This window comes from Sebastes umbrosus, chromosome 3, assembly GCF_015220745.1.
Source record: "Sebastes umbrosus isolate fSebUmb1 chromosome 3, fSebUmb1.pri, whole genome shotgun sequence".
Classification (NCBI taxonomy): Eukaryota; Metazoa; Chordata; class Actinopteri; order Perciformes; family Sebastidae; genus Sebastes; species Sebastes umbrosus.
This window is the reverse complement of record NC_051271.1, coordinates 27,023,386-27,049,262: the sequence shown is the minus strand read 5'-3', so window position 1 is coordinate 27,049,262 and position 25,877 is coordinate 27,023,386. Positions and strand designations below refer to the sequence as shown.

Below are 25,877 nucleotides of genomic sequence, written 5' to 3'. Positions count from 1 at the left end.
GCCAAGATGAAGTAACAGTCTTCCTTCCGTAAATTCGTGGGCCAGGTTTGATAGCTCAGGGCTTTTGCCCTTTTCTATCCATAGGCAATCATTGGAGGGAGGAGAGAGGAGATGGAGGAGGAGCCCAGTTGGTGTTGAGGCAGCATGGACCATGCCCAGCCAGTTGAGGAGGTTTCTTTTTCAATTAATTAATTAATACATTTTGTATTTACTTCCTTTTCCTCATAACAAAATAAAATAAAATGAAATATGGATAAAACAAAATGGAAAGAAAAATAAATAAAGAAAAAAAATAAAGAAAAAAAACAACAACAAATAAATAAACAAATAAAGAAAGAAAGAAAGAAAGAAAACTTAAAAAAAAGCCAACATAACTGGGTAAGATCAGTATCATGTGACTGTGTGTGTAGGTAACAGTCTGAGCGTCTATGCGCAGCTATCGAGGCTGTAAATGAGTCCGCAGGTCCTGATTGGATCAATGCGCCGTGGTGGTCACGTGATCTGGAGGGCACCACCCATTGGTTCGTTCACCGTCACATGACCGGAAGCTGAAAGTGAAGCGGTGGAGTGTGAGTGCTTTTGAAATGTAAACAAACTCAGCTGTCTTTGTTGTCTATTTTATTAAGTATTTTAATATAAATCTATACATAATGCTGCATATATGTTATAATATATGAGACACAACCATGGGGACGGACTCGTGAATGAACAGCGATGAGGAGGAGAGCTGAAAGCTGAGGATTAAACTCATCACACACCTGGTGAGGATACTGAGCTAGCATCACAGCTAACGGTGGATAGCTAGGTTATAAGATAAGATCAGATCAGATGAACCTTTATTAATCCCCAGAGGGAAAGTCAGCTGTCAAAGCAGCAACATCAGCAAACAGAGTGAAACACAGGAGAGGTATAAAGGTATATAAAGATCATAAAAACAATAATAGAGATATAAAAGATACAGAGTGAATGGGTGAACATAGTGTGTCAATAAATACATGTAGTATGTACATATGTGCAGTCTATAAAGTGGTATATAGGATGTATAGTGTAAAGTAAGTGTATATAGGATGTATAATGTAAAGTAAGTGGTATAAAGGATGTATAGAGTAAAGTAAGTGTATATAGGATGTATAGTGTAAAGTAAGTGGTATAAAGGATGTATAATGTAAAGTAAGTGGTATAAAGGATGTATAGTGAAGGAACTGGCCTTCTACCTCCAAGAGGTCAAGGCCCAGTTACGTGTTGGTTAATCTTGTGTGACAAAGAGAATTTCCAAACAGATGAGTTAAAGCATAATGATTCAATTTATTCCGAACAATCAATGTTGCATAAGTAAAAATAAAAGAGTTTACAGATATCTGGATCCAACCTACGTGTCCCTGACAACATACAGTGCATGGGTCAGTTCGCGAAGTCTGAACCCCGAGCTATCCCTGATCCAGCCTATTCATGGTTTACACAATATTAATATTCATGAGCTTATGGCACGTGATGTTTCTGCTGCATGTCTCCTTCTTTGTTATCTCCTTCTGGCTCCTTCCTCTCTTTGACCTTGCAAAAGAAGAACAACACCTGCCTCCCTTTCCTCGCAATCACTCCATTCATAACAAATCCAACAGTCAGGTTATTGTAAGCACTTTTGTACATAATAAATCCAACAATAGAGTAAAGTAAGTGTATATAGGATGTATAGTGTAAAGTAAGTGTATATAGGATGTATAGAGTAAAGTAAGTGTATATAGGATGTATAATGTAAAGTAAGTGGTATATAGGATGTATAGAGTAAAGTGTGCCAGTGGTTAGAGTCCAAGATGGTTGCAGATAGTGCATGTTTAAAGTTCTTAAAGTCCTCCTAGTTCTCATATGGGGGTCAGCCTTAGTCCTCCTAGTTCTCATATGGGGGTCAGCCTTAGTCCTCCTAGTTCTCATATGGGGGTCAGCCTTGGTTGTGGATCCTGATGGCTACCAGCATGAAGGACTGACCCAGGCGCTTTGTGTTGTACCGAGGGGGGATGAGTCTGTGGCTGAAGGTGCTCCTCATCTTGACTAGCTCATCATGGATTCTCATCTCATTCTTATACAATCATCTAGCTCATCATTGTATTCCGTCTAGCTGATATTTCCACGACACAACACACGCTTTCAAACATTTACTTGTCAGGAAATTGTCCCAAATAGAACATCATTTTGTAGGTTTGAGTTTGCATTGAACATTTGCATCCATTTTCTTTGAATTGTGAAGTAAAATCTTGCTAACATGCTAACATTAGTGTTTGTTCCTCTGGACTCAGCTGGACCCTTGTTGGTCCCTGAACCCAACTTTGGGTTCACCAGTTGCTCCAACTTAAACCAGCTCTCTTTTTTGCAGGCTGGTCGTTGCAGCTGATGGGGACATGCTGGCATGGCCTTTTAATGTGAGACTCCATCATGGATGACTCGGACCAGGATTTTGTGGATCTCTGCTCAAAGCTGCTGAAACGAGTCCGCAAGAAACCAGGTGAGTCCAGACAGCCAAGGAGAGCAGAGCATCAGCCCTCCAGTCAGGCAAGCAATGGAGACAAGAGGAGGAGAAATAACAAAAGAGATGGTGAGCCTGGGTCTACTTGTGCTGGGACCCAGCCAGTTTGTACTGGTGCAGTAGCAGCAGAAGAGCATGTGGTGGTCTGTGGGGGGACTGGACATAATTCAGGAGATCCTTCAGCAGCAGCAGCAGTACCGAGAGCTGAGAGAGGTCTGGCAGCAAAAGACAAAGTACTCCACAGAATGCAACAGTTCAAGAGAGTCAGTCCGCAGAGGATGGTGCACAAGAACCAGAGCCGGCCAACAAACCATGAGAACGACGGTGTTCCTCCTCCACCTCTGACACAAAGACAAGGTGAGATGACACGATGCTCTCGGCACAGATTGTTAGTATGTTAAGTGAACAGAGGAATAGAGATGAGATTTTCTCTCCCTGCTTTTTCATGACTTTTGAAAATATGACATCATCATCCACGATTGAGATAAGACAAACTGCTTTGTCACACAATATTATATAAATTTATCATCTAGATCGAATACCAGTACAATGTAACTTTAGCACACCCGTTACTTGTATCTGTATGTGCCACCTCCAGATACTCCTGAGTCTTCCAGCTCAGGTCTCCACCCGGAGCCCCAGGACAGCGACGAAGCTCTGGCCCTGCAGCTGCAGCAGGAGCTGGACAGGGAGGCAGCAGAGGCCCAGACGGTGGACCTGGAGGACGGAGGCCTCTTCTTCTGTCAGATCTGCCACAGAGATCTGTCTCACATGACACCTGAGGGACGAACACAGCATCTCAACAGGTTTGGACATTTACATTCAAGGCGTTTGACTGATGCTCTTTGATTTGCAACAGTAAAATGAACTTATATTTGTTGACTGCAAGCCGTAGACAAGCGACGGAGTGGGGGACGCACTGAAAGTGAGAATGATCCTTCTTTGCAGGTGTTTGGATGAGAGTGAAGAGAGCTCTGCTCCAGCTCCCCCTCAGCCGCCTCCTGGTGTCCCCGACTGTCCCATCTGTGGCAAGAAGTTCAAGTCCCAGAAGAGTCGCTCGGCCCACCTGAAGCGCTGCTCCTCAGAGATGGGCGTTGCTCCGGCTGTGCTGCTGCAGGCTCTGCACAGACAGACTGAGGAGACCCAGAATGTCCCCACTGCTAATACACTGTGAGTTAGCCTCCGTTCTTCTGTCCAGCCACAACAAAGTACCATAAGCACCTCTCAGCTTACTGTCAGTGGCAACAATTGATGCCCCTGCTCTACAAGCACTTTTGAGATATTCAAAATTTGTCTGTAGACGATGATCGACACATGGCCTGAGTTTCTCTGATAGCCCGGACCTAAAGGTCGCATGATTTCAGTCAGACTGAAGCTGACTTAACCTGATCGTGTTTCATTGCTTGACAAGCTTTTCCCATACTATGAATAGCTTGCCTATCATCTAACATCAGTATCTGAGTACTTACGTAGCTTAATCAAACCTTTTTCTAGCTTTTGTCTATTTTTTTTTCTTCTCTGCAGCACACAAACTGGTGGCACTAAAAGAAAAGGCCCATTGAAGCCGGGCCTCCCAGCGATGAAGAAGCCCAGGAAGAAGACTGCACCTCTGGACGAAGACACTATGGTGGCCCTGGCTCTGTCCTCCTCCATGCTGGTACAGGAGCAGCAGAGCGAGAGGGAGTTACAAGCCTCTCACATCTCCATGACTTCAGCATTGAAGTGGAGGCCAGACAGAGGTACAGTAACATCAACACTGCCAGCAGTGACAGTTTGTCAACACAAAAGAGGATTTTTTTTTGATGAAGCATTAACATACAGCAGGGAATGTTATATCTCACAGTGTAGCACAAACTCAGGTTTGTTGCTGCTTTCATGCAACATTTTGAAATTGTTACATCAGCCTATGAGGTAATATTTTCGGTTTTGGTTTGTTGTCAGCAGTATTACGGAAAAACTACTGTCCCGATTTTCATGAATCTTGGTGGAAGGGTGTAGCACCCCCAGTATGGAGCAGATCCGAATCACGGGGTGGATACCCAAATTATTTTTTACTTTCGCTAACATTGCGAGATAGGGCATGGCCTTGGCGGAGGTCTGCGCTCTCCGAGTGCCCTTCTAGTTATAAATGTAATTAATTATCAATTTAATTATGCAAAGGCTGGTGGGCGGTGCTTGGTATTTCCTCAACTGATCTCAATTGTGGCTGATGGGTCACAAACTTTCTCATTTTACAGCTAAACAGTACACTACAAGATGTTTCTGAAAACATTTGAGGAGAGAAATAGGCATTACAGTAACAGAATATTGATTCATATTTGATCAGCGCTGCCTAGTTTGACCGTTTGGTCGGAGTTAGCGAGTGATTGACAGCTGCTCAGAGACGGCAGGCTCCAGCTCGGCTCTGATTGGTTGTTTTCCTCCGGTCTGTGAAATCTTGCAGATGCCGTTAGAAGCACCGGAGGACACAGAGGAACATGATTTTTTTCAGATTACCTGTCTCATGTACTACTGTCAGGATATAGTGACCGTTAAATAAAAATGACTTTTTTTAATCATATTTGCTCCAATCTTGCCGACTGTTGCTTTAAGGAACCAAAGTCTAATGTGCTCAAAAACTCTTGAGCAACCTTCAACTGTAACAAGTATGTTGTGTTTAATTTGAGAAACTCTGTTATCTCCAGAGGCAGTTTACATGTTTTCTTTTTCGTCCTGGAACAAATATTTTAGAACACAGTCTGTGTCATGTGTGTCTGCATGTGTGTTAACTTTGGCAAGGCCTGAAGCAGTGTTTCCACCACAACACAAATGAAAGGCACAAACTGTTGAATAATTGGTTTTGGATCACAATGGTTTTATTTTCAGTATTCCCTAAATTAATATATTTAATAGACAAAGATTTTGCTTTAAATACTCGAGCACTGTGCATCATCTGACCCCCCCTCTCTCTCCTCCGCTCCTCTTGGTGCAGGTAAGGGGCGTGGAAAGAGGAAAAAGGGCGCCGTCCCTCGTCCTCCTCCGCTCCTCCTTGTTCAGGACGCCGAGGCGGCTCTGACCAGGCTGCAGGAACGCGTTTCTGCTCTCCTCCTACGCAGCCGGGCCCCCTCTCCCCCCACCCCGACCCGCTGCCCCAGCAGTCTGCCTGGCTGGAGCGGGGCTGCCCCCCTCTGGCAGAAGAGCACACTACTGGACAGAGCCTCCACCTGTCTGTCTGATTTCTACACTCCAGAGCTCAGAGAGTTCATCACGCCTTGGGAACCAGCAACGGTGAGAGAGACCAAAGACATCTTTACACACTTTGTTGTTTGTTCTATTTTGTTTGAACTGAATGGGGAATATAAATCAGACTGACTGTTGAGCTTGAACCACACACTGTCTGGTAGTTCTGTCCTATCCTAGAAACAATATTGGGCCAATTGTCATTTATTAATAACAGCTGCCAGTGGATCAAATCACATAGCTGAGTTAAATTGATGCTGTTCTCCTCCACTTCTAGACTGCTGCAGCCACCTCTAGCACCGTCAACAAGCCTCAGTCTTCTGTCCAGCCTGTGAGTGAAGGAACTCCTGTCACAGGGACCAGGGCCTCCATCCTGCCATCCTCCTCCCAGACAGCCTCCTCCTCCTCTCAGACGGCTTCCTCCACCAGCCGGGCGCTCCTGATGGACCTGATGGAGCTGGCTGAAGACGGCGTGACCCTCACCCAGTGTGGTCACACTGCTCCAGGGCCTGACAAAGGTAACACACTCATACACACTGTTGTAACGTCAAAGTGGAAAAATAAATCTGTACAGACACAGATCAATTTTGTGTACATATTTAAATGCAGAGGCAGAGAAAACTGATATTTTTTGCTAACTGGTTTAACCTGCAAATGTAGAGAATTAGTCTTATTTTATAATAAAACATGTGTCCTTTTGTTGTTGTTGTTGTAAACCCTTGACTAGGCATTAAAGGGATAGTTTGGGTGTTTTGAAGTGGGGTCGTATGAGGTACTTATCCATAGTCAGTGTATTACCTACAGTAGATGGCGGTCAGCACACCCCGAGCTTGGAGAAACAGAAACAGAAGCAAAGCAATGTACTGCTGTGGACGGGGGCAGCAGCAAAACGTATTTTAGCCACCTAAAAGAAAGGCTCACCTAAAAAAATCAATATCGGTTTAAGTGTATGCTGTATTTACAAAAATGTTGCTGGTTTACGTTGCCGTGAGACAGCTATACAGTCTATGTTTCCAACCCGGAAATTAAGACGTTATCTATGCTTTCATCAAAGCAACCAGACTCCATTGAGAAAACCTGTAATTTTACCTCGCAGAATACGGAGTTGCTGGTCGACTACGGCTGCCGCAATTGGTTAGTTAGTTAGTTAGTTAGTTTGTGTTATAGTGTGACTTTGGTTAGTTTGGATTCATCAAAGTCACACAATAGCACAAACAAACTAACTGGTCGAGGCAGCGGTAGACCAGTAACTCTCGTGTTCTGCGAGGTCAAATTGCAGTTTTTTTCAATGGAGTCTGGTGACTTTGGCAAGAGCATAGATGGATATAACAGCTTCAGTTCCCCGTTGAAAAGGGCTGTCTGACAGCAAGGTAAGCCGGCGAAAATATTCTAAATATAGCATACACTTAAATACTGATATTTGTTTTGGTGAGCCTTTTTCTAGGTGGCTAAACTAAGTTTTTCTGCCGTCCCCGTCCACAGCACTGTATTGCTTTGCTCCTGTGTTGGTACTCCCGTCTGTTTCTCCAAACTCGGGGCGCGCTGACCGTCATCTGCTGTTGGTAATACACTGACTATGGATAAGTACCTCATACAACCCCACTTCAAAACACCCGAACTATCCCTTTAATAATATGTGTAGCTTGCCCCCAAATGTTTGCTTTGTCCTTGTTATCACACCGTAGCCTCCCACAAACACAGTCAGTCGGTTTCAAATAATCAAATGTCCACGGAAAAATCAATGTATTTATTTTGTGTATACAGTCTAGTGTTCATTCCTGTTTGTTTATATTTTTACCCTCGAAAAATAGTGAATTTATCTGTTTGTTTTTAATATTTAAAAAGGGGGTGAATATCTGAAAACCTATTTTTCTCTTTACTTTCTATTACCAGAAGCATTTTCTGAGCTGTACTTGTCTTCTACTAAGTGTGGGAGACATAAAATCTGGGTGAAGATCACATTTAACTGTTCTGGTTAAGACATCTGTGTTATTTAGTCTAAATCTGTGTTAATTAGTAAAAACTCAAAACAACAAACACAACAACAAATCTCTTCTAAAATAATGTATTTGTTAAATCTCAACTTTTGAATTCTAGGATACCGCTACACGGTCGTAACCCATGGGAGCAAACTCAGCAAATTGTTAAGTAGTGACTTAATTGGTCAGTTGGGGTCCTTATTGTCTTTGTTCCCACAGACAAGGGCGTCAGTCAGATCACAACCCTTCGTCTGAGCGGCTTTGTCCTGGAGGAGTCGGAGGAGCAGGCTGACCTCTGTGTGAGCGGCTTCCTACCAGAACCAGCACACACACATTCAGAGGACGCCCGCCGCCGAGCGAGCAGGACGATTGATCGGCGAGGGGCAGATGAAGAGCGAGGCAGCCACCGATCAGTAAGACCACTTGTTATCACACTTATTCTGACTTTGTCAACCTGGATCCTGAATCCTCATCTTTTTCATAATTTGTATCTGACTTGGTTGCATTTCTGTAGAGTATCTCTTGTCTTTTTTAGATGCATGTCTCTGCATTACAGTGCTGGAAGGACCTTTGTGTTTTGTGTGACAAAGAGATGCACTATAGTATGTCTGTCTTGTGTGCCCACTTTGTGCCTTTAAGTGTTAACTCTGCAGTGCACTGACCCCAGTGTTTCCCGCTGGTGTTTCCTCTGTAGGCGGCGCTATCCAGACTGGCATCAGACCTGAGCAGCATGGTGAACAACCCTCAGCTCAGTGACCTGCAGCTCCAGGTGGACACTGGAGAGGTCTACTTTGCTCATTCCTTCATGGTGTATGCTCGATGCCCCCTGCTGGCAGAAATGGTAAAGCACAGCCCTGATAATACAAGAACCAGGACTGCATAATTATGTAGAAATATTAGGGTTAAAATATTTAATTGCGATTAATCGCATGATTGTTCATAGTTTCACGATTAATCGCCCATATTTTATCTGTTCAAAATGTACCTTAAAGGGAGATTTGTCAAGTATTTAATACTCTTATCAACACGGGAGTGGGCAAATATGCTGCTTTATGCAAATGTATGTATATATTTATTATTAGAAATCAATTAACAACACAAAACAATGACAAATATTGTCCAGAAACCCTCACAGGTACTGCATTTAGCATCAAATATATACTCAAATCATAACATTGCAAACTCAAGCCCAACAGGCAACAACAGCTGTCAGTGTGTCAGTGTGCTGACTTGACTATGACTTGCCCAAAACTACATGTGATTATCATAAAGTGGGCATGTCTGTAAAGGGGAGACTCGTGGGTACCCATTGAACTCATTTTCATCATCTGTCACAATACTGGACACTTACCAGCTACTTTAATCACTTTAATTGGTGTAGAGACAATCACAACTATGCAACAAGAGGCAGCTATCCTTTTTAGATTCAGGACTTCAATGGGCAAACATATATTTTTTTATACGGCTGCAATTGAAAGAAATAAACTTCCAATATCTCTTATATCCATTGAAGCAGAGATACATTTTCAGCATGCTATGAAGAAATGTCTAGCAAATAGTCTCTCAGAATAGGGACCCTGCACAAAGTAACTCAGTGTTGTAAACAAGCTTAGTAATAGAGTTTGATTTCAATTCAAACCTGATTTCTTTTTAGTTTAGAGAGTAGGGTTTAAATTGAGTGCTCATATTTATTCACGTTATTATTTACCAAGATCTTCTTTGTTGTTTTGGTTCATCTTGTAAAAGGAAAAAATATATTTAGAACTCTGAAGTAAAGAGGTAAAAATTAAACACTAAAGTATGGTTTACATTTAGTACTACCTTGACATTTGCAGGTGCCTCGATCTTTTAAAGTTTTAAAAAAAGTAATGTACGTGATCAACGGACATAAGCCTGTGGCTTTATTGTGTAATTTAATCCTCTACAGTTTGTAAGTGTATGTGATAACTGTCTTCAAGTGAAGCAGTGTTATGTGTATTTTATGATTGTCAAATACATCTATCTAGCTACCAGTTTAAATAAAAAATTTTCTCCTTCTTCCTCTGCTCCTCTCACAGGTACATGAAAGTGGTTTCGGGGTGCAGGAGGAAGGCGTGCCTGCAGCCCAGAGGGTGTTGATGAATGACGTCCCGGGACAGGCGGTGTTTGCTCTGCTGCAGTATCTCTACACAGCCCGCTGCTCCTTCCCAGCATCAGTTCGGCCTCATGTAGCGGAGCTCGCATCCAGGTTCGTATGCAGCACACGAGCCACGACATTTTAATACACATTCTTGTCTTACAATTTAAAAAATGTCGGTCCACCTCTGGTCAAGCTAATTTGGTGACCTTCAGGTTTTTGTTCTGATGTCTTGTTGTATGTTGAGCAGCGTAATGTATTGATAACGGTAAAGAAACCAGAGCTGCTTTACTGTGATTCTGTGTACTTCCCATAATCACAGTAAAGAAAGTCTGCTCAGGTATTACTTAATAATTAATAATCGCTCAAGTTCAAGAGCTATATGTGAAAATGGTTCAAACATTCTTTAAAGTCTACATTGTTCATCAGTGAGTCAGATTGAATGCAGTGTCTTGACGACTCCTCTTGCTTCTCTTTCTGTTTTAAGGTTTGACTTGCAGGAGCTGCAAATGCTTTGCGAGCTCCGTCGAGAGGATGCAGCGACTCAGGGAGACGAGGAAGACTACATGAACCAGGAGGAGGATGTCAACAACCAAACGCACCAGGCCCTCACGGAGCTGCTCCGCTCCATGTGGGACGAAGAGGACGCAGACGACGAGGGCACAGATACAGACGGAGGAAGGGACGAAGAGAGAGAACTGGAAGAAGATCATCAAGCCGACGACCTCGCATCAGGTGACCGAGAGGAGGAGAAAGTGAACGAGGAAGAGCTGGAGGAGATCTATGAGTTTGCCGCCACGCAGAGAAAGAGGGAGGAGGAGAAAGACAGCTTGGAGGAAGAGGAGGAGGAGGAGGAGAAGGTAGACGAGGGAGAAGAAGTGTTCGCAAAACTGACAGAACCCAAAAGAAGCTCGACAGGCTTCAGTGTAAAAAAACTGCAGCTGAACTCTCAACTTGAGCCGGACCCCAGCCTGGATCGCAGCTACAACCGCCTCTTCTCAGACTCCTGGGGGGTCTACGAGGAAGAAGCTCCTTCCTCCTCACACTTCACTTCCGGACCGGCTAAGACGCGCATCCCCCAATCCCAACAACACCGGCCCCCTCATAAACCTGCATCTGAACTGTCCGGCAGAACTTTGCTTCAGTCTTCAGCAAGCATAGTTGACGAACTTTCCCTCAGCCCTCCACCCCCCACATCCAACCTGCCTATCCCGGGTCAGTCTCCTGGTCAAGTGGGTGACTGGGGTGGCGGTGGAGACGAGGGAACAGATGGTCTGGCTTCGAAGCGAGAAAGCCAAGGTCCTCGTAGTATTTGTGTCCCTCTTTCTCCCGATTCGCCCCACGAAAAGAAAGAACCTGAGCTCATAGTTTTATCCGACTCAAGCGAGGAGATGGAGGTAGTACTTAGTTCCCTCAGTCCTTCGCCACATTCTCCTTGTGTCGTCCAGAACCTGCAGAGCTACACCCAGATCAAACCTCAGCCAATCCTGAAACCTAATGAACCCGCCCTGGAGACTAAACAATTCAGAAGTTTAGAGTTAAGTCCCGATGATCCACCTGCAGCGCTGCAGGATCCACTAGACTGTTCTCCAGAAGTTTCCTGGCTGATCCCGTCCACGCCGGTCCAGCCCGTTAGAAGCACCACGACCTCCTCCACTCAGACCAAAAGCAGCATGTGCAGGACGCAGCTGTTCCCTAAAGGTGACGCTTCCTCACCCTCATCCTCTGTTTTCTCTTCTCCTGCTTTACCTTTTAACAACAGGCCGCAGACCTCCAACAGTTCAACCAGAGCTTCTGCCCACGTCGGCCCAACAGAGGGCAGTGTTCCCAAGTTAGAACTTGACGAGACCTCCAGCTTGGATCTCAATAAATGCCAACCTAAGCCCTCATGCTCGACCTCTTCAAAGCAGGATACACCCCTCCACATCCAGCCCCAGCCTTACAGCAGCACTCCCCTGCACACAGAGCTCCACAAGGCCCCCGTCCTCCTCGCCACCTCCCCGCTCCACAGCAACCTCGATAAGAGTCGAGGAAGGGATAGGACGCCATCTGAAAGCCCGGAGAAGACCGAATTAGGGAGCTTTCATCTCTCCCCCCTGTCTGACCCTTCAGATCTACCATCTTCGTCCTCTCACAGAAGTCTTCAAAGTCCACAGAGGCACAGCGAGTCCTCTCGTCAAAGTCGACGCTCTGTTGAGTCCAGCAGTCATGACAACACAGAGGGACTGGGCGAAAATGAAGACGCTGGTGATGAACGAGAGCAGGAAGAAGCAGAAACCGGAGAGGCAGGCGTTGCTGAATTCAGTTTCCAGCAGAGCTTCATGGACGAGCCCCCCATAGCTTTCAACGACTCGTGGGGTTTCGACGCCGAGGCGAACCCAGGCTGCTTCAGTCTGAGGCTGGAGGACAGCGGAGCATCCAGCCAGCGAGGCGAGCGCAGCCTGGGACAACGAGATTCAGCCAGGTCATCCTACTCTACCGGTCGCCAACCTTCACCATGCAGTCACAGCAGTCATTTATTGAACAGCCACGGCGTTGGGACTTCCTCCTCTCCATCCAAAACCCACAGTACACAACCATCCACCAGTGCACAGGCTCATACAGGGCTTTCCTTCACCCCTTCCCCACCTGAACCCACCACCAGGACCAGTACAGAGATCGTCAACACCCTCCTGGACTCCAAAATTTGGGACAGCTGGGAGGAGGTAGATGAGGAGGAGGAGGCCCTTCCTCTCTCTCAGAAGGTGAACCCTTCCGCCCTGCTCAAAACACCAGGTAAGCAAGAAGTCTGTCACTGAAGTACTTTTGACTTTCTGTAATGTACTACAATGCAAAATCTGAACTACATCTAAAACTACATCTTACCAAGAGTTATGTTATTTGTTTTAGCCCAAAACATGCAGATATATATACGCTAATTCATATCAACGTTCCTTCGCAAAAGACTAGTAATGATTTCCATATCTTTAAGCGTTAAAGAGTAAAAGTGTAGCTGTTTTAATGGAGTCATCTTTACTCCATTGATATGGACATTTCTGCTTAAAGGTGTTCTTATCTAATCAGATCATCCGCTCTGCAGGGCAATCTGTGGTTCTATACTTCTTGAATGAACAATCTGTTCATTTGCCTTGAAAACAAAGCACCAGTATATCAAGACAGAAGAAAATAAAACAATCCAAAGCAATATAAGCAAAATCCGAAACAGCCTAATAAAGATATCAGTAGTCTTAGTCCAACAACTCCAGAAGGCCTCAACCAACCTGCACAACAACTACTGCAACTTCAAATGGAAATGTAAAAGAAAATTTACCCTAAATTTCTTGCAGTGCTAAAAAATAGTTTTTTCCCATATTGTTCATTTCTGCGCCCCAATTTCATCACAACTTCCCAAAGTCCAAGTTGACAGTCAGATGTTTTGTCCAATTATCAATCCAATATCAACAACATACTATACAATGACATTTTATAATATACTATACTATGATGTTTTTTTATGATTTTGTGATGACGTATTATACTATGACTTTTTAATGACATGATACACTATTACATTTTTATGACATTCTATACCATGAAATGTTATGACATATTATACTGACATTTATGACATACTAAACTGACTTTTTATGACATACTATAATATGACATGTTACGAAATACTATACTATGACATTTTATATTTTTATGACATGTTATGCTATGGCTTTTTGACATTTTTATGTCTTACTATACTATGACATGTTATGACACACTATGCTGTGACTTTTTATGACCTTTTTATGACATACTATAATAGGATTGTTTATGACCTAGTATATTATGTATAAACTAGGGAAAAAAAGTTCGGAAACTTGTGTTTGGTGGATTATTTCTCTGTTGTTACAATGCTAATTGGCATTGTATTTTACATCGTTGGAAAGCCTGTTTATTTACCTTCGCAATGATGCCCAACTTGTAAGGATCATGCATTTGTGGGATGAGCAGCACAGCTGATTATGTGGATAGCGCCCAAGAAAAATTTGCCAAAATGCTCCGTCAATGGTAAACAGTGTATTCAGGTTTCAGGTTCCATTGTCTGTGTTGTCGACACCAGCGCAAACGGGCCTGACGGTGAAGGGCAGTCATTGCAGGCTTCCTGGTAGCCTTATGAGAATACACTGTTTACCATTGGCAGAGCATTTTGGCAAATTTTTCTTGGGCGCTAACCACATAATCAGCTGTGCTGCTCATCCCACAAATGCATGATCCTTACAAGTGGGACATCATTGTGAAGGTAAATAAACAGGCTTTCCAACGATGTAAAATACAATGACCATTAGCATTGTAACAATAGAGAAATAATCCACCAGTATACTATACCATGGCCTTTTATGACATACTATAGTCTGGCTTTTTTTTTTTTTTTTTTTACCCTTTTACAACATACTGTACTATAACATTTTATGACATACTATACTACAACTTTTTTTAATGATATTTTTATGGCATACTATACTTTGATTTTTTTTACTACACACTATATTATGACATTTTCATGACATATTATAATATGACATATGACTTTTTTTACATACTGTACTACAACTTTTTAAAATATTTTTATGACTTAATATAAATTTAATTATAATATACATAACTCAAGAATTTTCTAATTATGACAAATTTTACAGAAATGTCTAACAGGATAAATGATGAAGTGACGACAGTTTGGACAGACATAAACTGCAGCTTGACTGGTTGGCGGAGGCATACAACTGCGAGGCGGTAATTCTAGTTGTTTAGTGATGTGTTTTATATTATTTCTATGAATGACTGACCAAACGTACGTAGACAACATGCTAGCACATCTCAGTAGTTGTTGGTCATTATAATGGCTTTTGATAACAGATGTCCAAAATCCTCATCAGATTTTAGGTTTTGGTGTCAGTCTCAGAATACATTGCAGACCCAAGAGCTCTTTGAGTAAACAGTGCTGCTGCATTAACCATGCATTTGTTCACACACAATTTAGCTAAATAGTTCCACCCACCTTTTGTAATGTAGTTCATGTGTTAATTTCTGTTTCTCTAAGGAATGTGTGGTCAGGATTTATCTTAACCTTAAGTATCTAACCTTGAACATTCGAATTTGCTGCATCCAGTTATCTTTGATTTATTAAGTTCTGGTGCAGAAATCGGACTGTAGTCTTAAACAATGTCTTCCTGTTTGTGTCTCATCAGCATCATCACACAATAAAAGGCGTCGCACCTTGGTGCCCATCACCCCCTTGCCCCACTACTCTGACATGGACACACCGGAGCTCAAGAACAAACTCACCAGGTTAGTCGGTTGACTCTCGTTCCAGCCTTGACGTTAATCAAGGCTGTTAATTGAGGAGCCTATCCGATTACCTCCCTCTGTGTCCCTGTCAACTTAGTCTGTCTGGCTCTGCTCTCTATCTCTGGCTTCTTCCCTGCCATCCATTTGTTTGCTTGTCTGTCCTTTTCTTACTTTCTCCTCTGTGCAGGTTTGGTGTTCGGCCTTTACCGAAGCGCCAGATGATCCTCAAACTGAAGCAGATCCACCAGTACACCCACCAGCTTGTCAGCTCTGAGGAAGAGGAAGAGGCAACCTCGGCAGGCCGCACAGCTCAGGCGAAGCACCTACCCACCAGTTCAGAGGTTCCTGTTAACAGGCCAGTCTCCTGCACCCAGAGAGTGAACTTTAAAGAGCCCAGAGCACCCGCTGGCGCCTCCCCTCTGAAACCCAACAGAGAGGAGGAGGCAGAGCTGCTGTCTGCCTCACAGGGCTCCAACACCTCTTCAACTGCTGCCAGTGAAGAATCTGAAAGGTACTATGTCTATTCAAGTGTGTATGGATCATCTCAAAATTATAATATTATTATAATATTATTATAATATTATTATTTATAAGATTTAATAAGAGTAATGCAACACTCCTCCCAGCTTCTTTTTGAATTAGGGTCATAACATGGTGTATTGTCACAAAAAATATGGTACTTTGAAAAAACTTCCATAAATACAGTATGGGCATTAAACCACTTCCCTCTCTCTCAGCAGGTCTAACCCAGAGCTGTGCATCTCCTCCGACTCAGACAGTGATGGCGGCATCTCTGCCTCCCAGTCAGCGAACCGCCTTCAGGATCGCCTCCGGGCGGTGCGCTCCTTCATCCTCTCTGACTCCGGACTGTACAGTCAAATCCTCCAGTACCAGCCTCTGGTCTTGTCCCAGTTCCAGGAGCGACTCAAAGCAGCAGGGATCCGCCTGGGTGCTGCCAAGTTGGTGGATTACCTGGACTCCCAGTGCATCACCTTCACCACAGCCAAGCCGGGCCACTCCGCACCCAGCCGCAGGCGGGGCAAGCGGACAGGAAAGGGGGCAAAGACAGCAGGTGAAAGTGGAGTGGGCAGGAAAAGAGCTGTGACAGCCTTGATTTAAACCTTTGACTGCAAGAAAGGTTTAAGTAGAAACTGTGAGAGGTGGAAGGTTTGAACATTTGTCTGGAAATAACTTCAGGCTGACCAGACCATGAGAACGTTTGTGGTTGTTCTTGGACAGCTGCCACTAGCAGCAGAGTAGACTACAGGTTTTACCATGCGTTTTTAAAACTATGTGAAAATACAAATGTTTCTTCAGGACAGTTTGTGTCATTTAAGTATTCTGTTTCAAATGTTAAATTAAAAAATGGTTAATGTTGTTGTGGTCCACTTTCAAAAATAATTTTAGTGATGTCACTCTCTTATCGATGTATAAAAAAGGTTTTACACACCAGCTGTCGTTTTATGTATGTGATGGTACAAAAAAATAATCCTACAATTTTTCAGAAAATTTTTCAAATCTTTTTCTGACTTTTTTTGGGGATATTCATCAGACTTTAGTTTTTGACATATTTTTCAGATTTATTTTTTTTTTGACTTTTTTCAGACTTTTTTTAAAAACATTTTTCAAACATTTTTCTGACTTTTTGTTTCGGATATCTTTCAAACTCTTTTTTTCACACATTTTTCAGACTTTTTTTTCACACGTCTGAAGAAAAAAATGTCTGAAAAAAGAGTCTGAAAAATGTCTGGAATAAAAAGTCTGAAAAATGTCAAAAAAAATGTCGGAAGAAATAAATGTCTGATATAAGAGTCTGAAAAATGTCTGAAAAAAGAGTCTGAAAAATGTCTGGAAAAAAAAGTCTGAAAAATGTCAAAAAAATGTCGGAAGAAATAAAGTCGGAAAAAAGTCCATAGAAAAAAAGTCTGAAAAATGTAAAAAAAAAAAATGTCGGAAGAAGTAAAGTCTGAAAAAAGTAGTCCATAGAAAAAATTGTCCATAGAAAAGTCTGAAAGATGTCAAAAAAAAATGTCGGAAGAAAAAGGCTAGATACCATCATTATCATGCATCAGAATAATAAGTATTTCAATCACGTGAGGTTTCATTGAAAAAACTTTCAGTAAAATATGGCCTTATTAATTACAAATGCCATCACACAAGACATTTTTGAAAAACATTTTACTTTTTTTTGCTCTTCAATAGATTTATATCTGGCCATGACGTACATACAGCTGAGAACACTTGAGAAAGTAGGCAGGGTTCTCACAACTTCTATCCAATACGTCATTCATGTAGAAAGAGACTGGTCCTTCATAGCAGCACAACCTCAAGTCAGCGCTGTCAAAGTTCACAGTCAGGTCGCTGTTGTTGCATCAGGGGGTACAATTTGTGTAGTGCACCCAGTTTCCTCTACAGCAGCTTGAAGCACAGGGCATCAAATCAGATTCCAAATTATGCACGACCCTTTCGCACTGCAGATCGTGGAGACTCACTCGCCTCCCATCTAGGTTCGTGATGCCCTCACGATGGAGCATCAACGCGGTGCTTCCTATCCCACCTTAGAGCCTCACCCAGTCATGACAGGTTGGCAATGTTGGCAAGGAAGCGCTGAGCCCACCACTCCTCCAGGTCTATGGGCACAAAGTCTGGGCAGAAACAAAGACAACAGAAGGGACAATGAATTAAAGCATAATCAGCATGAAGCATGTTCTCTGATTAATTCATTATTCATTTTGTCAGATATTTAACAAAGTCAAATTATTTTTAGTATGAACAAGTCAGAGTATGTCGAAGAAAGTCATGGTATTTTATGTCGAAAAAATAAAAAAGTCATAGTATAGTATGTCAAAAAAAATAAAAAACAGTATAGTATGTCGAAAAAATGAAAAAAAAGTCAGTATATTATGTACATTTTTTTAAAAAGCCATATTATAATACGTCAAAAAAATTTGAAAAGTCAAAGTATAGTATGTTGAAAAAAGGTCATATGATAGCGTGTCGAAAAAATAAAAAAGCCATAGTTTAGGTTGTTGAAAAGAAGTCAAAGTTAAGTTTGTCTATTTTTTTTTTTTATTAAATCATAGTATAGTATGTTGAATAAAACAGTGTAGTATGTCAAAAAATAAAAAAAAGTCATAGGATAGTATGTAGCAAAAATTAAAAGAAAAGTCATAGTATACTATGTCGAAATCTTTTTAAAAAGACATATAGTATGTCGAAAAGAAAAAAAAAAAAAAAAAGCATGGCTAAAAAAGATGATCCAAGGTACATCTTGTGAAAAATCAAGACTCACTTACACAGACACATACATTTTAGATGTCATTAATCATATTGCAGAATCAAGTGGCTAAAATCCTCAAATAAAATACAATAAAAAATGTGCCCCTTTATTCCAACGTGAATCAGTCACAACCTTTGAGGGCAGTGAGCCACAGAAGGAACCGGAGCAGAGAGGTGTGTGTGAGGCAAGACGTGATACGCTACAATCAGCAGCCAAAGCTGGTTTATCTGGACCAAAGCATAGTTAAAAATTAAAGCAGACAATTACAACAGTTAACCTCTGGCTAAGGACAAAGCGGAGTTAAAAAGTTTCTTCTGGTGTTTAAATAACCAGGAATAATAAAAACATGGCAGAACTACTGGTTCAAAGTTCAGGGGATTACAAAGCACAAACAAGGTTATCTGTCCGGATGCCATAAAACTAAGTTGTGAGATTGGATTTATTTTGTTGTCGTAATCTTTGAAGACTTGTAGAATTGTGGACTAATCAAAATGATCCCTGTGTAAAAGTGGAGATGCAGGTACTTACTCTTCATCGCAGCACTGGGAGTCTTCTCAGTGTACTGAATGGGCCCCTGGCTGTCAGTTGACTCCCCACCGTCACCATCTCCCAGCTTCTGCTCCACCTCCTGCCATGCTGCAAACAAACAAACAAACACAATTTTTTTTTTTTTTAAATGGGGTTTAAAATACAACTAATTAACTTTTCTTTCTTTCTACATTTCTGAACTTAGCTCTGACATCACAAAAAAAAGGCCTCGGCTACATCAAAGCAGCAGCTGATTTTGAGGTTCAGCGCTGTCCACTGTTAAGATAAGGTAAATAGTTGTAGAAGGTTTCAGCAACACATTATTTACTTACAGTTTGCAAAGCCTGATTAACTTAGACAAATGTTTAGATGTCAAATATAAAAAACAAATATAAAAAAAAAAACAGTTTATCCCCTATGCACACATGTTAGGAGGTGACATTTGTTGCAATTTTAGTCAAGGTGAACACGTTCCACTGGAGTGACACCCATCAGGTTTTCTATCTCAAAACAACTCGACAGACTGTGACGGAGGTTTTTCTTTAGGTGTGAGCGTCACAAAAAATTCACAAAAAGGTCAAAAAAAAGGACGCCACAGAGCAGTCTGCACTGGCAGCGCTCCAAGAGTAACAGAGATAACTGATTCATGCCGATTCAGCTCTACAAGTCATTCATTTCCATCAGGGCAGGAAGTATTGGCCAACAGTGAAGCATGCTGGGTAAACTTCAAGACGGGGTTGAGTGGGGGCGCAGCTGGTATTTTATTAATCATTGTTGAGTTTTAATGACTATAAGTCTTCTGAAGTTCTCAGACAGTTTGTTGAATTCTTGCAATCGTGCCACATTACATCCTTTGCGAGGCTGTTGAAGGTGTGTCTGTATAGTCAGGTTCATTCGTATCTGCTGGCGAGCTGTGAACATGTTAACATTGAGTTAATGTGTGGCTGTAAACAAAACGTGTTTACACTGTATCAAAATGTGCACAGAACTGTGGTTTTGAGTTACTGCAACACTTCAGACCTCCGAGTAGTTACCAAGGAATTAGTAATAAAGTAATTATGGACTAACTGATAATTAATGATTATCTAACAAGCGGTTTAAAGCGATCAACGAATAGAGTAGATAATGTGAAGTTAAGAATATCCTAATAACTACCAGTAACTATTCAGGATTTTGTGTCCCTCAGTGTAAAGTGTTACTAGCCATCACCTATTTTTCACACCACCTCTGGATTGTTTCTGGTAGGTTGTATCATAAAGCACTGCTTCTGTTTTATGTTATATACATTAACATAACATTTCCATAAACTGAAATAACGATTATTTTCATTATTAATTAACCTGCTGATTATTTTCTTGTTAATTGATTAATATTTTGTCTATAAAACATTAGAAGATAGTGAAAACGGCCAATTTGCTAGAGCTCAAGGTGACGTCTTTAAATTGCTTTATTTTGTCCGACCAACAGTCAAAAACTCAAAAATATTCACCCCTCAGGCACCCTCATTTTTTGACATTTTTAAAATGAGATAAGAGAGAAAGCAAGACATTATCTGCTCATCACAATGTCTCAGTTTCGTTCCTCACAACATCCGACCTTGTGAACTTGAGAGAAAGATCTCTGATCTCTACCGGCTTCAGGATTTAGCCCAGGAGGTCTGACCTTGCACTGTGACCCACACATCCACTCATCTAACGATCCTGCGACCCTCACCTTCATACACAAATCTGACGTTCTCTTCATGTGCAGGAGTGAATCCCTCTGGTGGGCTGGCGGTCTTCTGTGTGGCTCCACCGTGGTAGCGCTTCCCGTTCAGACGATTGAACACAATCTTTGGGGGCGGAGAGCTGCAGAGATCAGACGGAGATAATTAAAGAATGTCAGTTTGGGCATTGGGAGAGCCTGCATCACAACAAAACACAAGACTTCAATCTCAGTGATGGAAAAAAAAATGATGCTGGTTGCCAGTTCATTTAAAACTTTGTGGTTGACTGACCGTAAAAATGTGCTTTATGTTGCCACCATGTAGTGATGTTTGTAGCCTCCGGTTATGTATTTAGCTTTTCGAGGAAATTAGTTCAAGTTTGAGTTCAAGCTTAAGACTTTCATTTGTCCCCGAGGGGCAATTGGTTTTGCCACAGTAGCAAACAATAAATTATTATGCCCAAAGCATTGCTGTTGGAACATGAAATACCAGTTGCCTTTGCTTCTTCTAGAAAGGATTTCACCCTGTAAAGCTACATATTACATATTGATGCTGATATAACGTCTTAAAAGAAGCCCTTACTCCTATTGACCCACTGACACTAAAACCAGATATCTAATTTTACTACCGGTAACTTATAATAACTTATTTTCTGCTGTCAAATTCACCTGAAGTACTGTACTAGAGTACACTCAGTTGCCAGTTTATTAGGTACACCTAGCAAAAACAAAGGCATTCTGATACAGTCCTGCAAAACATCCTACTTTCATGAGAGTTATCATGTTCCTATTGAAACTGTTTAAGAGAGGCATTGAATCAACTTTATATTCATTTTGGAGGATGTAGTTTGTGGTGCTGATGAATTGCATTCAGTACACTGAGAGGGTTATTAGGGTAGAGTTTCTAATACTTTGTTCCGCCCATTTGTATGAGTGACATAGAGCTGCTGTAACAGATTACATTGGTTTTAGATAGGTGCACCTATTAACTGGCAAGTGAGCGTATCTTAAACCTGCAGTAGATGTGTGTAGTTTGACATCATTGGGCAAAAAAAACATAATAACCTTTCAGCGTATTGTAATTGAAGGCTTCTGAGAGAAAACTAGACTTCTGCACCTCCTCATGGCTCTGTTTTCAGGCTTCAAAAAAATCTAGCCCATGACGGGAGACTTTGGCCAATCACAGGTCATTTCAGAGACAGAGCGTTCCTATTGGCTGTTCATTCAACGGAGGCAGCTGTCAATCATTCGCAAACGCCGATCAAACGGTCAAACTAGGCAGCGCTGATCAAACTGTAATGCCTATTTCTCTCCTCAAATGCTTGCTATTTCCTCAACTGATCTCAACATGGCTGCCGGGTCACAAACTTTCTCATTTTACAGCTAAACAGTACACTACAAGATGCTTCTGAAAACATTTGAGGAGAGAAATAGGCATTACAGTAACAGAGTATTGATTCATATTTGATCAGCGCTGCCTAGTTTAACCGTTTGATCGGAGTTCGCGAGTGATTGACAGCTGCTCAGAGACGGAGACCAGATCAGCTCTTACTGCTTGTTTTCCTTCGGTCTGTGAAATCTTGCAGATGCCGTTAGGAGCACCAGAGGACACAAAGGCACATTATTATTTATTTTTTTCAGATTACCTCTCTCATGCACTACTTTCAGGATATAGTGACCATTTAATAAAAAATAACCTTTTTTTAAAAAAAGGAAAAAAAATCATATTTGCTTCAATTCTACCCACTGCTGCTTTAAAGTGAAGTTGGTATTTCCCGAGCAGCACATGAAGGAAGCACAAGAGTCTTGTTTATTATAAAGCTACAGGAGATCACAGGTAGAGAAGTGGCCGAGAAAGTTACATCATGTCCGATAATGGGTGCAGAGCAGAGACATTACCAAAGTGACCGGAGTGTGTTACATGATCGCACTGGAGGCGCACACGTGCTGCATAACACAAAAAACACACAACCCTTCAGAGAGAGCAGCTACTTACTCTGATGAGAGCCAAGACGTCGGCTTGAGCTTCAAGTCGCTGAATTTGCTCTCGACTTGCTGTGTGGGACCTTTATGAGAGAATAAAACATCAGAGTTAAATAGTTTTCATGCTCTGCAGGTTATTTACCTTTAAACACACTCTGGACAACAAATCTGCAATGCCCTTAAAACAACTTTCCCCCTTTTCATGGAGAACAAAAACCAATGATGTTACATTGCATCATGCTTTTTTAGGTAACAGCAGATTCACCAACCTGTCCTCCGTTGTGTAACAAGTTTGCTGGGACCTCGGGTGATTGTGTACATCATGTGAACGCCCAGATCTTCTGTGGTGTCTCTGTGTGTTTATAACGAGCTGTCTGTCTTCTTAATGATCAGGTGCGCACATTGACTGTAGTGAACTTCCAGTCAGCTGCTCCTGACGCTGCAGCCGCGGTGCTGGTGCTGGAGGAGAAACGAAGAGCAGCGTGTCTTGTTTTGTTGCTCCAGACTCGGCCTGAAAGCCTGCAGGAGTCTCTCTGTTGATATACCGTCTGTCTGCTGCAGGTGTGTTGTTAGGTCTGTAGTAATGAAGCGACGTCCGCTGCTCCTGAGAGAGGTTGCGTGTAGGTCATCCAAGGAGAAAGCGGCTCCACAGCGCCGGGGATCAGTCTGTCAAGAGGAGGGACTTTGTGGTTCCCCTCACGGCCGAGGACAGTGACAGTAGGTCGGATACTCTGTGCTCTCTGGTGCTCCTCTCTGGTGCTCCGGGCCTGTCACTGCGACACCTCCACTCTCTGACACAACACAAGGACACTGCACACTTTGATATTTTCATCAGGACGCAAAGCTACAATGTGTCTATGGCCAGAGTCAAGATAGCCAGAGTGAAGAGCAGGACTTCCGGTTGGGAGTTTCACAATAAAATCTGACATAACTTCTATTTTTTTTTTACTTAAAGGGACTGTTTGTAACTTTTTATACGTGTAAATCTACCGGGTCGGGATCCCATGCGCGCTTGTGTTTGGCTACGCTGTTCAGACTGCTCCTCTGCTCGTCTTCACTCACACAGCGCGCGCATTCTCGCTCCACCTCACGTGCATGCGCGCACACTCCACACTGCAGGAGAGTTAGTAGCTCTGAGAATATCTAGTGAATGTACGGTGGACGTTTGTGCAGAAATAACTGCTGCAGCTCCTCCAGACCAACAGAGGTTTCCTGTGTCTTGTCGTCTCCGACCGGGTGCCGGTGTTTTCCCTGTTTCCTCTGGCTGCGGTCGGGAGACGATAACGTTTCTCTTCCTGCTTCAGCCCCAGAGGCTGAAGCAGCGGGGCTGAGGCAGGAAAAGCCAACGCTAGGATCAGCAGTGATTCATAGAGAGACCTTCGTCTGGTCAGCTAACATTACTGCCAAGCAGCTGAAATATAGAGTGATATTGTGGTTTTAGCTGACGTGTGTCGCCTCACTGTTTTGAGCGATGCTCGTTCATGTCTATTTAGAGCGAGCAAGCGCGAGCCCGACGCTGACTTTCATTGACTTAACGGCCACAGGTGTCGCTGTTAACAAGCATTTCTGAAAGTTACAAATAGTCCCTTTAAGTTTTTATTGATGTTTCTCAAAGTTATACATATGTTGTTGATATGTTGGCATCTAGTGCCCCACATTCTCAATTCTCCCGCTATTTCTCAATAGCTGGTAATTTATTTAATACATTTCCAGGAAAAGAATACAAAGTGAATTGATATGCTTTATTTCCATGTCTGCTGGTAAATAGATAATAATTAGCAAATAACTTCTTTGAAATTTCTTTAAAAACTCCCTGAATCATAACATTAGCTACCAGGTTACATTTGTGTAGACAATAGATATGATTTGTGCTGATAAGAAATGTCTTTTATTAGTTTTGGTTTTCCACCTCCGATGAAAAGCAGCACCTATTTTAACGATTATATACTATTTTAGAATATAATCATTAAATAAACGTTTATCATAAAGTAATTTTCGATATATTTTGAGGTAAATATTGGGGGGTAATTTGGCAGTAATTCCAAAGAAATTTCAAATAGGTCATTTGCTAATTATCACCTAATTACCATGAAATTTGTGGACCTGTAAAATGAAGTGTTGAACTGAATCAAATGTACTCATTTATAAGATGCAGTTATTATTCAGCCATGCAAAATGACAGCACCTCAATAGCATTTTAAAACTCTACAATTTCCTATTTCTGTGGCTTTTACTTTGAAGTCAGAGTCTTGATTTCCGCTCTAGTTGTCTCTGTCTAGTGTCTGATCAGGTCCAGTCTGCTTTACGGAGCGGGGACACCCCCTCTGTGACGTCACTGCACTGCACAGCACGCCCCCCTGTGCGGGTGCATCACCTTTCACCTATTAACCCAAACGCACAGGTAAATACACGTGTTGACTGACAGTAATGAATAGATATTAGAGTTAGTTAATAATAACTAAGAGAGTCTGACAGAAATGTACCGTTTAACTAATATGTCTGAGGACACCGCATGCTGCATAAGAGCTTATAATAAACTCTTTTTCTTCTCTTTTATCTCCAGATTTAGGCCATCTACTATATCATTCTTATAAGGGCATATATTGCCCCATACCTAAGAGTTATCGCAGATGAAATCAGGTCGTTCAGGTGAAAATCACCTGAGAGACTCTACACAGTGTGAGCTGACAGTCTGCGTTTAGTATCTGAAGATCAGCAGCAGGGCAAGAAGCGGCTCAGACAGACTTATCCAGGGTGATATCCAACACTACACCTCCCACTCACCCCCCTATTCATCTCTACTATCTGGGTCAATCACCAAGAGCTAATCATCAACACTCCTCACTACACAGGCTTAGCACTAACAGCAGAGGCCAAACTATGGTCACTTTGTATAGTAGAAGATGCTGTATTCATCAGCTGTCACACTGCTCCTGTACTTTTCTAGAGCATTTATGGATGGAAACTGGCGTCACATGTATTTTTCTGGACTTCTGAGACAATATGAGTACCCCTAACCACCATTAATTTTAGGGTGTTTTCACATATACTGTAGTCCTTTTTAAACAAACCAAACTCAGTCCTCTTAAAGGGGACCAACAGAAAAGGGACTCAGTTCTTTTTGCGTTCACATTGTCAGTTAAATTGAAAGTGGACTCAGTTCAGTTTCTGGTGCACTTCAGCTCTAATGGGGCCTCAGTCGTCGTTCTGTTCATACTATAGTTTCTCTGG

At 42.2% G+C, this 25,877-nt stretch overlaps 2 protein-coding genes across 4 annotated transcripts; one reads left to right on the top strand and one right to left on the bottom strand.

The window, feature by feature from the left end:
* The first annotated feature begins 449 nt into the window (after positions 1–449).
* Positions 450–16,529, top strand: slx4 (SLX4 structure-specific endonuclease subunit homolog (S. cerevisiae)). 3 transcript variants are annotated; one of them, XM_037765132.1, is made up of 14 exons: positions 450–569; positions 2,369–2,875; positions 3,117–3,324; positions 3,467–3,688; positions 4,043–4,257; positions 5,490–5,785; positions 6,015–6,255; positions 7,936–8,129; positions 8,411–8,557; positions 9,774–9,943; positions 10,320–12,607; positions 15,052–15,151; positions 15,339–15,662; positions 15,889–16,529. In XM_037765132.1, the coding sequence occupies exons 2-14, from the start codon at positions 2,428–2,430 to the stop codon at positions 16,268–16,270; spliced, it is 5,235 nt and encodes a 1,744-aa protein (XP_037621060.1). In that variant the 5' UTR covers positions 450–569; positions 2,369–2,427; the 3' UTR covers positions 16,271–16,529. The 3 variants fall into 3 exon arrangements, with proteins under 3 accessions (XP_037621060.1, XP_037621061.1, XP_037621059.1); XM_037765133.1 differs by lacking the exon at positions 450–569 and adding an exon at positions 576–761 and having other exon boundaries at positions 15,892–16,529; XM_037765131.1 differs by lacking the exon at positions 450–569 and adding an exon at positions 576–761.
* Positions 16,530–17,312: 783 nt separating this feature from the next.
* On the bottom strand, positions 17,313–23,515 carry mcrip2 (MAPK regulated corepressor interacting protein 2). Its single transcript, XM_037764866.1, has 5 exons — positions 22,916–23,515; positions 22,660–22,729; positions 20,673–20,806; positions 18,960–19,067; positions 17,313–17,796 (listed from the first exon to the last, which is right to left on the bottom strand). Exons 1-5 carry the CDS (start codon positions 22,968–22,970, stop codon positions 17,726–17,728), a joined length of 438 nt encoding a protein of 145 aa, XP_037620794.1. The 5' UTR covers positions 22,971–23,515; the 3' UTR covers positions 17,313–17,725.
* Between the last annotated feature and the right edge of the window lie 2,362 nt (positions 23,516–25,877).

Coding starts and splice junctions, on each gene's coding strand:
- slx4 (XM_037765132.1), top strand. CDS start 2,428: ATGGATGACTCGGACCAGGATTTTGTGGATCTCTGCTCAAAGCTGCTG. Junction 8,130..8,410: donor AGCGAGGCAGCCACCGATCA/GTAAGACCACTT, acceptor TTTCCTCTGTAG/GCGGCGCTATCCAGACTGGC. Junction 12,608..15,051: donor CGCCCTGCTCAAAACACCAG/GTAAGCAAGAAG, acceptor GTGTCTCATCAG/CATCATCACACAATAAAAGG.
- mcrip2 (XM_037764866.1), bottom strand. CDS start 22,970: ATGATGTACACAATCACCCGAGGTCCCAGCAAACTTGTTACACAACGG. Junction 20,807..22,659: donor ACGTCTTGGCTCTCATCAGA/GTAAGTAGCTGC, acceptor TGATCTCTGCAG/CTCTCCGCCCCCAAAGATTG. Junction 19,068..20,672: donor CGTCAGATTTGTGTATGAAG/GTGAGGGTCGCA, acceptor GTTTGTTTGCAG/CATGGCAGGAGGTGGAGCAG.